Source organism: Sciurus carolinensis, chromosome 17, assembly GCF_902686445.1.
Source record: "Sciurus carolinensis chromosome 17, mSciCar1.2, whole genome shotgun sequence".
Taxonomy (NCBI): Eukaryota; Metazoa; Chordata; class Mammalia; order Rodentia; family Sciuridae; genus Sciurus; species Sciurus carolinensis.
This window is the reverse complement of record NC_062229.1, coordinates 20,804,836-20,817,129: the sequence shown is the minus strand read 5'-3', so window position 1 is coordinate 20,817,129 and position 12,294 is coordinate 20,804,836. Positions and strand designations below refer to the sequence as shown.

Sequence of the window (12,294 nt, the reverse complement as noted above, 5' to 3'; positions counted from 1 at the left end):
CATAAAGTGGAAAGGAGAGAATGAAAGTTTGGGGACTCGGTGACTGCTGAACCCCTCCTTCTCTGCTGTCTATCAGCCTTTCTCACCACAGCAGTCAGAAGGGAGTTCCTGCTGGTGCCTCAGACCCTGGGATTCCTCCTCCTTGGGTGATCATGGGGTGTAGTCAGGGCTCTGTGTGCTGCCTGCACCCTGTGTGGTGTTTCCTGTCTCCTGGGCTGAGTCGTGGCAGGTGATGGCATGCTCTGCCTGTTGGGGCTCTACCGGCTGTTGCCAGGGTCTGTGAATGCAGGATAGGCAGGGAGATGTGGACAGGGACAGGCCACTTGGATGAATGACTGCTTCTAAGGGAGTAGGCGGATCCTGATGATGGGAAGTGCTTTCACAAGTGGTGGCTGTGGCTTTGGGACTCTCTGCCTCATTGTCATTCTTCCTCTAAAAAGCCGTGAATGGGAAACTTTGCCCAATGGATGTGAAGCTCCCATGGGGTTCTGGTGGAAGAAGGACCTGCAGTACTACAAGAGACTGAGCAGAGAGCACTAGGTGACATCTGCCAAGGGAGGTTCCTCTTGCTCCTGCCAGGTGAGGCAAAATGGAGCCAGGAGGCTACATCTTCCAGAGCTGAGAAGGGAGGATGGAACGGGCTAGACTCTCTCACATGGGCCACTTCTTGCATGGACTTGCAGCAGAGGCATTGTGGGAACAGAAGGCAGCTGCTGGGGGACATGTGTGGAATTTGTCAGAAACAGGAAGACTTGCTGCAAATGGTGCAGCTAGGACCATATCACAGACAGGTGTACCCACCACAGCCCCATTTCATTCACCCGTGTGGCCTCAACAGACACTCCTGGATATGGGGGTGGGGGTGTTGGGTGCCTCAGCTGGATATGACATTAGAATTCTCAGAACATTGGAGGCTCACACACAGACTGCTTGTTTCTGGGTGCCATCTGTAGCATGTTTTGGTTTAGAAGAACAGCTTGCTGATGAACACTTCCAGAGTCTTCTGAGCTAAGCAGAATTTTTTGTAAATTCTTGTCTAGACCATTTTGTGTTTAAAAAAAAAAAAAATGATGATGACAATGTCCATGTTGTTGCTTTTAAAATGAGCCTGTGTTTACGGGGACTTTGCAGTTGAGACCTTACCAGGTGCTACTGACCTGACCCACTTTGAGTCTTAAGGAGCAGGTTGTGGAGGCTGCATTGTCTGTATGTGGGCCCAGAGGCTGCCAGAGCCATACCGCCCACTACCCAGAGTGGTCAGCAGAACTAGCCAGACAGTGAGTGTGGGGTGGAGGGGTACAAAACTGTCTTGTCTGCCTTGAGAGGCCACACTTGGTGTCAACTGTTGTGACCCTTGGCTTGGGTAAGTGTTGTATATCGACGGTGGCCCCTGCTCCCTGGCCATGGCTCTTGGGCACCCTTGGGGGAAAGACAGAAACAGTAATGAGACCATCCAGAGGTGGCCTTTGTAACCTGTGCATTTTCCTGCCACAGCAGATTGGGAAGAGTATGTATGCAGGAGCCAGCATACTAATTTGGTACATCCCCAACCTCACCTAGTAAAGCACCAGATGGGCCAGCTCTGCATGGCTGGCAGAGCCTGTACCAGGCCAGTGGGAAATCCCAGCCTACCACCTTCTAACTGTGACCCACCGGGACCTCCATGACCTTCCCAGACTCTCCATTTCCTGTCTCTGAAGTGGGGTGAGGATGAACTTGACCCATGGAAACCCCCAGCAAGTGGTGGTCATGTGTGAGTTAGGCTAGGGTGGGCCTGCCCTGGCTTGCCACCTTTGGGTTCCATTAGTACCCAGACGTTGGGGAGTACAGGGTTTCCCCTTTGCCACCACAGCAGCTTCAATCCTGAGAGATCAGGGGTTTCAGGCATGGTAGGAGGGAAGGGAGTGACGCATCGAGGGAACACTTACACTCCAAGACCCAGCGTCTTTCTTCCTTTTTCAGTTTAAGACTGGAAATCCCCCACAGGGGATTTGCCCACACACCCCAAATAGAGCAAGCAGAGGCTGCTCAATGGGAGGGCTGCCCCACCACACAGCCCCAGCTTTGAACTCAGACCCAGCCATCCTTTCACAGAAGAAAGACACAGGCGCGTAATGAGGCCCAATTGAAATATTTTTCCTGTAGGTTTTGGTTTAAAGATGATTCCGTATGCCCTGTTGAAGCATTTCTTCTGAAAAGTCTGGTCTTCTGCACCCTGGAGAGGCTGGAAGAGTGATTTAGTTCCCTAGGGTAGCCACAGACCAGCATTTGGGGGAAGCCTGGGAAGAAAGTTCTGAGTGTCCTATAGCTCAGTTGCGGCCAGAGGATGGTGGAGCACAGATGAGCCAGGAGTTTGTGCTGGCAGAGTTGGGCAGGGCATGCAGCAATGGCTGTGCCTGCTTTGCATTACTGTTGGCTCTGGTCCATATTTCTGCTCTACTGGGTTAAGGTGACCTAGCTTGCACCCCTCTGTTAAATGCCCCCAGACCATGGCTCCCTCTTCCTGACTTTGCACTTTACACACACACACACACACACACACACACACACACACAGAGTAGTGTCCTCAGTCTCCAAGCAAACCTCCTGAAGAGGGCAAGGGCTTCTTCCCTCATGCCAGAAACCTGGGGCACCCTTCTCCCTGCCCCTGCTTGCTGACTCCTCCCTGCTGGTCTTGGCAGCCCTGAGAACCTGGCTGTGGCTGTCCTGGGCTCCCTCCAAGAGCAGGCCAGGCCTTTCCCTGCACAAAGGAGCTGTTGAATTACTGCTCACCCCTAGTTGGGGCTGTGTGTGGGCCCCTCTCGCAGGGAGGCATGAGGGCCACCTCTGAGTTGACCCCTGGTGAGAAACTGTTGGAGGCTTTGATAACTAGCTCCCCTTTGCAGCCCCAAGAATGCATGCAGAGTGCAGTTTTTGCCCTGGGTCTCTTGAGTAGCAGCTCTGAGGGAGATGTGGTGAGGAACTCCTGGGGTCTCACCAGACAGAACAGACCGTGTAGCTTGAACCAGAGGTTAGGAGGCTCCATATAAGACTCACTGTGGAGGAAGGCGGTCTTCTACCCACCCTCAGCCTTTACTTCCCCACACAGCCAGATGGTGGGAGTATGAAGCCACTGTGATGAACTGGAAATAATTATTTGCTCATTTCACCTCTACATACCTGTCAGTTCCTTCTAGAGCCAATGAAATCTCCATCCAAATGCTAGGAAATAGGCAAGCTTTCTAACATGCAAATTTCAAGTAAAAAAGCAGAATAAAGTAACTTCTTCATTTCAGTAGATAGAAACTCAGAGGCCATCAACACTGTTTCCTCTGTCCCTTCCTGCCACCCACACCCAAGTGGATTATTTGGTAGCAAAGTCCACATTGCATCATCTATTCAGGAAATAGTATAAGCCCTGTCATAGAAGATGAGGATACATGGTGTATCTTCAGTGATTTCCTTAGGACTGTGCATTGGTTCATCATTGCACCCCGTGACCCCAGAGTATGTGGAGATTCTGGCCTGAGCAGGAGTCGGGGCACCCATTCACATGGCTTCAGTCACCCAACTGCTTCAGAGGAATGCCGTCCCCACTGGGGCTTTTGTCTGTGCATGTCCAGCCTTACCTCCTCGAATTTGCTGCAGGGTAAGCAGTGGATGTCATTGTTTCAGCTGACTTGAGTTATCACAGGCTAAGAGCCTCTCTAGGGAGAAAGGTGCCAGCCTTTCTGGAATCCTTTCTGAGGATGTACCCTTGGTTATCTACAGTAGGACAAATATATGAGAGCTGTGTGGTCCTGGGTGAAGAGTTGTTCCCTGCCTGCCCCCAAGCATGTGTCCCTAGAGCATCCCTAAGGTGTTATGTTAGTCAGCCTCCCATTACTGTAACAAAATACCTGACATGATTAACTTAAAAGGTAGAGAGGTTTCTTTTGGCTTAGTTTCAGAGGTTCCAGTCCATGGTCAGTTGGACCTGTTGCTTTTGTTCTTGTGGTAAGCAGTACATCATGACAAGAGCATGTGGTGGCAGAAGCTGCTTACTTCATGGCAACTAGGAAGCAAAGATAGAAAGAGGAGGGGCCAAGGTGCCAATATCTCCTTCAGAGGCATTCTCCCAATGACCCAATTTCCTTTCACTACTTCCCTCCTCCTGAAGGTTCCACTACCTCCCAGTAATGACACAGACTGGGGATTCAGGCTTCAACACATGGGCCTTTGTGGGATATTGAAGATCCATATCACAGTTGGTGTGAATGAGGGTATGCCCTCAGTGTGGGCACTCCCCTGGCGGGGGCCTGTGTGCCAAAGACCCAAGACTGTCGCTCCCACTTGATCTCTCTGAGATTCCAAAAAAGAATGGGATTGACATTCCCTTTTCTATAGGCCCACATGTACCTGATTGTGCCTCCTGGACCTCCACTCTAAATCCCGAAGTGCCCAGCGTGATGGTTAAGAAATCAATTCCATCAAATTCTTGTTCCAGGTAGCTGGGCAGTACCTGCATGTGCCTGTGGGTCACAGGCAGACCCACCTGCTAAACTTCCTGCCCTGCCTTTGGAACAGGCATTTTGGGGTTCCCACTTCCTTCCCCAAGTGCTCCCTGCTGACCCCCTGCCCTTCCAAGAGTATCCCTGCCCAGGCTCTGCAGTCACCCTCCCCTATTCAGATACCATTGCCACTGGCACTGCCTGCTGACCCACTGCCTTGGTGCCTTACCCTGTAGACATTCAGGCATCAGTGTGCACAGGACAAATGCCACCACACTGGGGGCTCCAGGGCCAGGCCATTATTTATCTCCAATTAAAAGGCAAATCAATGCAAATAAGTGTGCTGGAACAGCCACTTTTGGTGAAAGGAGAGGCAACGATTGGCCCCATACCCTGTTGAGAAAATACAAGTAGATCCTCATCTACCCAAGGAGCCCTAATGAATGAATGAGAGCTTACAACCCCTCACGTGGGAACCCTTCTCCTTTTGGGAAAGCCATTTGGCAGAGTGGTTGAGAGTTTATTTGGGGACTGAATCCTAGAAGGGAGAAAGGGCCATGGTTGTGCCAGGCTATTCAAAGCAGCATGAGGCTGCAACTGGCCCTGAGGCCACTGATGTGGACCTGAGTGAGCCCACAGAACTTCCATAATGCCACCCTTTGAAGGCAGCAAGAGAAGGAACAGTGTCTGTGCTGATTAAGCTTGAGTACAGTTCCATAAAGGTAGGTACAACGAGTGATCCCAAATAGGACCAGGTTGGTGGTCTGTTGAGGCAGGGGCAGGTTCGGTTCTTAAACAGTCGTGGAAGTTGATAGCAGACAGGTTGTGTCAGAGCCAGTTCAGGCCCCTGGGTCTGTTCTGCCTTCCGGTGTCTCTCCTGTGGAATTTTCAGGTCAGTCCCCTCTCCAGGGTTTTAGTGCAGTCTCATCATCTCCCTGCCCATCCTCTGACTCTTTCCTGATTCCCAACTTGGAGGTCCAGGCAGACACATTTGTTCTTTCCCATCCTTTACTGACCTCCAAGACTGCCTTTGTTTGCTGGCATGCTGCTCTTGCCACAAGCATCCTCACCCCTCCCCCTGTGACTTCTCCCTGCCCTGAGGGTCCCTGCTGGCCTTTCTGAGACTAAACAGGAGCCTCATTTTGAGGGGGCAGGTTTCCAGGCACCAGGGTGAGGAACCAGCTCACGTTTTGCTCCTGTGGGACCCAGTGCTGGTTTGGGTGCCAGGCATTCTCTAGGACAGACTGATCATCTGTGAAAAACTCTGTGGGGCTGTCACATTTCTGAAGCCTTTCATCGGCATGCTCCTCCCTGTTAGGCCTGGTGGGGACAAGGACATATAGGGAACCTTCACTCCATTGCACAGGATCCTCTTCCTGGTCCTTGGGGACCTGACCCTAGAATGCCTGGTGGTACTCCCTACAGTGCTGAGAGCTCCTGGCACCACAGCCTCAGGGCGGGAAGAGCAGGACAGGGTGAAGCAACTACCCTTTGCTTGTCCTCAGCCTAGTTGGTAGTACTGGCTGCCTTCTAGCTGCCAGGGGCCCACCCTCCTCCAGGGGTTCTTCAGGTGAGTGGCCTGCATGCAAGATATGGCGGGGGATGGGGAGGTATGCAGAAAGGCGTCCACAGAAAACAAAGGCTTTTTAAAAGCAAGGCCTCCTGAAAGCTGAAGGCCCCTCTCTGAACACTCTGAGCTGAGGGCACATGAGCCACATGGACAGGGCCCTCAGACCTTCACCCCATGGCCTCAACTCCCACACAGCTTCCAGGAGGGGCTCTCTGAATGGCTGTTGGTTCAGCAGAGACTTCTGAGGCACCACCAGCTCATTGCCAGACCCTGGGATTGCCCAGGTGTTCTGCCTCCTCCCTCCTGTCTTGTAGCAGGATGGTGTCTGCTCAAGGACAAGGACACTCTGTGCCGCCAGGCTAGCTGGGCCTGGGCAGCATTCCGCTCTGTGAGGATTGCTGGTTCAGGAGTATGTGGGTACCCAGGGCTCTAAATATACCAGGGTGAGATCACTAGGGTGGAGACGAGGCCATGTGGCAAGCCCAGGAGCTCCATGACAGGAATCCCAGGGTCATGGAGCAGTTGGTCCTTCGGGACTGACCTCCTCACTGCCCAGGCTTCTCTTGCATTGAATCTCGCTCATCACGTTATGGATAGTACAGAAGCAGTTGTGTCTCCTGTCAGGTCACCCCACCCCTTGACACAGCTTGAAACAGATGTTTTAGAGCAGTTTGAACAGACCTAGCCCAGGACAAAAACATCAAAAGCAGTGGGGTCTTTGCTAAGGAATGAATTGGTTCATTGGCAGAGGGATAGCTTTGTAAAAGCACTGTTGGCAGCATGGGAAGCCACAGTCATTGTTCTGTGGTCACTGTGCAGCTTCACATCAAAGGAGACACAGATTCTTTGCCTTCAGCTGGAAATGGGGCAAAATATTAGGAAAGCTAGGAATACATGAGGCCAGCAAGATGTCCACATGCTAGAATTTGGAACCGGGCATGTGCAACCTCACAGGCAGACATGGCTAAGGTTATAGACTGGAGGAAGGGAGATGATCCTGGATCTTCCCCGCAGGTCAGGGATCTGTGATATGATGATGCCTCAGCCCTTGCTGGCATTGAAGATGGAGGGAGGGCCATAGCCGAGGATATAGTACCCTCCAGAAGCTGGGAATCCCCACTGGGTACCAGCGAAAAAACGGGGACACAGGTTCCACAGCCATAATAAAATAGACATCTGCCAACACCTGAAGGAGCAGGCAGAGCCTGCAGGAAGAAGCACAGCTGCAAGCACCAGGATCCTAGCCCAGGGAGACTGGACCAAACTTCTGGCCCCCAGAGCCTGAGATGATAAATGTGTGCTGTTCAAGCAGCTAAATTGGTGATAAGACACCACAGTCTTGCAGGATGTGGGAAATCCTCTTCTCCACCCTGCTCTGGCTCCTAATGGGAATGCAGTTGGTGCATCCTCCTTGGGGGCTAAATGACTGTCCTTCACAAACCCAGGACCTGCTGCTCCTGTGCCTGCTGGTGTATTAGCATGGAATTGAGTCTACCACAGATGTTGATTGCAGCCTTGTTTGTAATGGCAAGAATATAAGTCCTGTGTGCCCCACCTCCCCCCAGCATCAAAGTACAGCCTTCCATCGGCTGGAAGGTACAGCTGAGCCAAGTAAGAGGTCTGTTTGATGCTGGATGTTCTGATGTTAAGTGAGAAAAAGCAAGGCATAGAGCCATTGCTGGCTTGCTTTGGCTTTTAAATGTGTGATAAGTGTATGTACGTGCCTACTGTATGGGATATTTTGGGGAAAAATACAAGGAAACACTACAGTGGCTGGATGGGGGTGTGGTTTTCATTTGTATTGTGTGCAGTGTCATAGTGTGCTTGGGGAGGTTGGTGTAATATGCCCACTGTGTGAATCTCATGAAAGTGGGGGCTTTTGGGGGCTGTTTCCAGCCAACCTGTCAGAAACCTGTAGCTGCTAGAGGCAGGTGGCTGGCCTGTAGGAGTTCTTTATTCTGCATCCAGATCCTTCACCAGGTAGGTTTTGGCAAGGTGTCCAAACCATGTCTTAAAACCAGAAGTTCTTCATTTTGATGAAGTCCAGCTTCACTGGATTGTCTGGAACATTTATTGTTTGGGGCTCCTAAGAAGAAACATTTGCCTATCTCCAGTTTGCAGATATTCTCCTGTGTCTCTTTTAGAAACTTTAGAGTTGTAGCTTATACATTTTTTATTAATTTTTTAGTAGAGTAGTATATTCCTTCAACTCCTCTTGGATGCCTGTGTCATTACATTTGGCTACCATGTCCTGCTCTGTTTGGGGTCATTTCCTGGCTCACATAAGCAGGAGTTTCCTTAGCATGCGAGATCACTTTTAACAACCAAAGACATTGGAGACAGTGGACTTTCTGTGTCATCTCTATGTCTGTGCAGTGATAATAGTAGCATCTGCATCATGGGCTTGTTGTAAATATTGAGTAAGTTAGTGATATATGGAAAGTGCTCAGAACAGAGCTGACTCATAGCTAAATCATAAAAGGGATAGGGTGCATTCTCCCTGCTGCCTGGTAAAGTCCAACAATTTCTAAAGTGCCCAGTACCCAGGACTAGCTGGCATTACCATCACTGCCAGTTGGCACATATCCCTTTGAGTTCAATTTGCGCTCTCCTCGTAAACCAATAAAGCTCGTCACTGGAGCTGACATTGCCTATTTTGTAACAAATGCAAAGGTGCTGGTCCGTGCTGTCCATTCTTTCTCCTTGTAGGCTGCATCGCTGCCCAAGTGCTTGCTGTGTGTTCAGATGCACACCCTTAGGACTTTGTGGCCTGTCTTCTCCCAGTTTGTGATGTTTTGCTTTTTATGGTATATTCAGATGAACTTTAAAAAAAACGTTGTTAATGTCATCAAATTGATTGGTGTGGGGGGGTACTCATCTTTTGTTTTGAATCTTTGTGCATTTTTTCTTCTGAGAAGTCCTTCAGCCCCCACACCCATGAGGTGGCAGAGCAGAGTTCACCTCACGTATCAGGAGCAGGTCTCATTTCATAGCATCCTGAGTGTCAGCTGGGTTGGGGAGGGGTTATGAACATGTGTACAGCTCAGGGTGGACAGTCCTGGGAGCAGGTAGGAGGCTTCCCCGAGTGGGAGTGGGCTGACCAGCCTTCTAGGGGAGAAGACAGGGCCTGACTCGTGACTCTTGTTCTGCAGATCCGGAACATGGTGGCGGTGTTGGAAGTCATCTCCAGCCTGGAGAGATACCCCATTACCAAAGAGGCACTGGAGGTGAGCACCTCAGCCCAAGCCTGGGAGGCAGAGTGGGGAAGCAAGAGCAGCCTCAGCTATGTTTCCTCACTAATTACGGGAGGCCTTCGGAGGACAGAATGAGGTCATGTGCCCAGGATCTCAGGCTTCCCATGCAGCACTGCAGGAATGGGGTGTTGCTAATCCCTGACCCGTTCTTCCACACCTTGCACACCTTGGCCTGTGCTTGGGGAGGCACCAGTGAGTGGCACTGTCCCTGGCCCTCCATTTGAGCACTGGTTTGCAGGTGTCCTCACAGTGGCCTTACCCATAAAGTTTCCAGGCACCAGGAGGCTAAGTGACAGTGCTTCTGAGAAAGCTGCCTCTTGCCCTGGGAGGTTAAGGTCTGAGGACTGCCTTTGAGAATTTATATCATCACACAGGACCAGAAATCCCCATGTGTGCCTGGGAAGCTTGCAGTTTGGGGGTCAATGGGAAGGAGTCATTTCAGAGCTGGGGGCACTTCCCTCTCTCTGTGGCTCAGCTCCCTTTTCATGGGGAAGTCCCTCTCCTAAAAGTGTGTCACTTTCTCTGTTTGTAGGAAACTCGACTCGGGAAGCTCATCAACGACGTTCGCAAGAAAACCAAGAACGAGGAGCTCGCCAAGCGGGCCAAGAAGCTGCTGCGCAGCTGGCAGAAGCTCATTGAGCCAGTGCACCAGAATGAGGCAGCTCTGCGTGGGTTGGCAGGGGCCACTGGCTCAGCCAATGGGGGTGCTCACAACTGCCGGCCGGAGGCGGGGACAGCTGGCACACCCAAGAGCATCCATGACCTGAAGAACCGCAATGACATCCAGAGGTTGCCTGGGCAACGGCTGGATAGGCTGGGCAGCCGCAAGCGCCGAGGGGACCAGCGTGACCTTGGACACCCTGGGCCACCTCCCAAGGTTTCCAAAGCTAGCCATGACCCCCTAGTCCCCAACTCGTCCCCACTTCCCACCAATGGGATCAGCGGGAGCCCAGAGAGCTTCCCCAGCCCCCTGGATGGCAGTGGGCACTTGGGCTCCGATGGCAGCCGCCTGGAGCCTAGTGAGAACGACAAGCACAGCAGCAAGATCCCTGTCAACGCCGTGCGGCCCCACACCAGCTCCCCAAGCCTGGGCAAGTCCCCCGGCCCCTGCTTGCAGACAAAGGCTTCAGTGCTGCAGCAGCTGGACAGGGCGGATGAGACTCCAGGCCCTCCCCACCCCAGGGGTGCCCCTCGCTGCTCTTTCAGCCCCCGGAACTCACGGCATGAGGGCTCCTTTGCCCGGCAGCGGAGCCCATATGCACCCAAGGGCTCTGTGCCCAGCCCCTCACCACGACCCCAGTCGCTTGATGCCACACAGGTGCCATCACCGCTTCCACTGGCCCAGCCATCCACACCCCCTGTGCGGCGGCTAGAGCTGCTCCCCAGCACGGACAGCCCTGTGCGCTGGCTGGAGCAGCCCGAGGGTCACCAGCGACTGGTGGGGCCAGGCTGCAAGGCAGGGCTGTCTCCAGCTGAACCCCACCTGTCACGGGCAGGCTTCTCCCCAGACTCCTCCAAGGCAGACAGCGATGCTGCTTCCTCTGGTGGCTCGGACAGTAAAAAGAAAAAGAGGTATCGACCTCGAGACTACACGGTGAACTTGGACGGGCAGGTGGCTGAGGCGGGGGTCAAGCCTGTCCGGTTAAAAGAGCGGAAGCTCACCTTTGACCCCATGACAAGACAGATCAAACCTCTGACCCAGAAAGAGCCAGTGCGGGCAGACAGCCCTGTGCACACAGAGCAGCCACCCAGGACAGAACTGGACAAGCAGGAGGCCAAGGCTAGCCTCCAGAGCCCCTTTGAGCAAACGAACTGGAAGGAGCTGTCGCGCAACGAGATTATACAGTCCTACCTGAGCCGGCAGAGCAGCCTGCTCTCCTCCTCAGGTGCGCAGACCCCAGGGGCTCACCACTTCATGTCTGAATACCTGAAGCAGGAGGAGAGCACTCGGCGAGGGGCCAGGCAGCCACATGTGCTGGTGCCTCACGGGCCGCCCACGGACCTCCCTGGGCTGAGCCGAGAGGTAACACAGGACGATCTTGACAGAATCCAGGCCCGCCAGTGGCCAGGGGTGAACGGGTGTCAGGACACACAGGGTAACTGGTATGACTGGACGCAGTGCATATCGCTCGACCCGCACGGTGACGACGGGCGGTTGAACGTTCTGCCTTATGTCTGCTTGGACTGACAGCCCCGTCGGCCACAAAGTGCATTCCCACCTTGCAGTAGCCAGGGCGGGCAGGTGGCTGGGCCCAACTGCCTCTAGCAGTTGGCAACCCGGGAAGTCCAGCCCAGGCGGGAGGGAGGGGGCAGGAGTCACGCGGTCTCTGCGCTCTTCCCTCCAAACTCCTCCTTTTGTGAAATGCTGCTACCAGTTTACTAACAAAATTGCAAAGGAAGGACCGCGCAGAAGGAAGGACGGCAAAGTGAGTTCAGAACTCTATAGCAAACCAGCTATAAAAAGCGTTAGTCCCCCTATCCCGGAAGAGGTGCAGACACTCTCCAGCACCTGAACACTGGGACCTCAGTTGCAGGCAGGCACAGAAAACCTGTGGGAGAGGTTACATCTAACACAGCGACAGACGCATGCATCTCATCTCTGTATTTTCTGTTCTTTGGTTCTTTGATTCAGCCCAGTGTCTGTGAGACAGCGGGCTGCGCCTCAGCCTGTTCGCACCCCACCCAGCCACTGGCCAGCCAGTGTTTTCCATCGTGTGCTGGAAGCTTCTTGGCTGCGGCGAGCCACTGGCATCAGGCAGGCCGACCAATGGGCCAGCCAGCTTAACCCACACTCCATGGGCATCCACCCATTTGTGTCCGGTTTCAGTTAAAACCCAGTTCTTAAAGAAATGCTGCAGAAATTTAAGTTTTCTTGAGTTTATTTTCATCCTTTCTTCCTTCTGACCACCAGCCAAATAAATTTCCTTTCCTTCTCCCTTTTCTTTTTCCTTCCTGCACATACCTAGAAAATTTCACCCTTCTGGAGCGCCACCCCCCCCCC

At 52.8% G+C, this 12,294-nt stretch overlaps 1 protein-coding gene across 1 annotated transcript in view; it reads left to right on the top strand.

Moving 5' to 3' along the window:
* Med26 (mediator complex subunit 26) overlaps positions 1 to 12,294 on the top strand; it is a 58,736-nt gene extending 46,442 nt beyond the window's left edge. The window contains exons 2-3 of the mRNA XM_047530962.1: positions 9,192 to 9,266; positions 9,826 to 12,294. Of these exons, the coding sequence (XP_047386918.1) occupies positions 9,192 to 9,266; positions 9,826 to 11,481 (1,731 nt within the window). The 3' untranslated portion in view covers positions 11,482 to 12,294. The remainder of the gene's footprint in view (positions 1 to 9,191; positions 9,267 to 9,825) is intronic.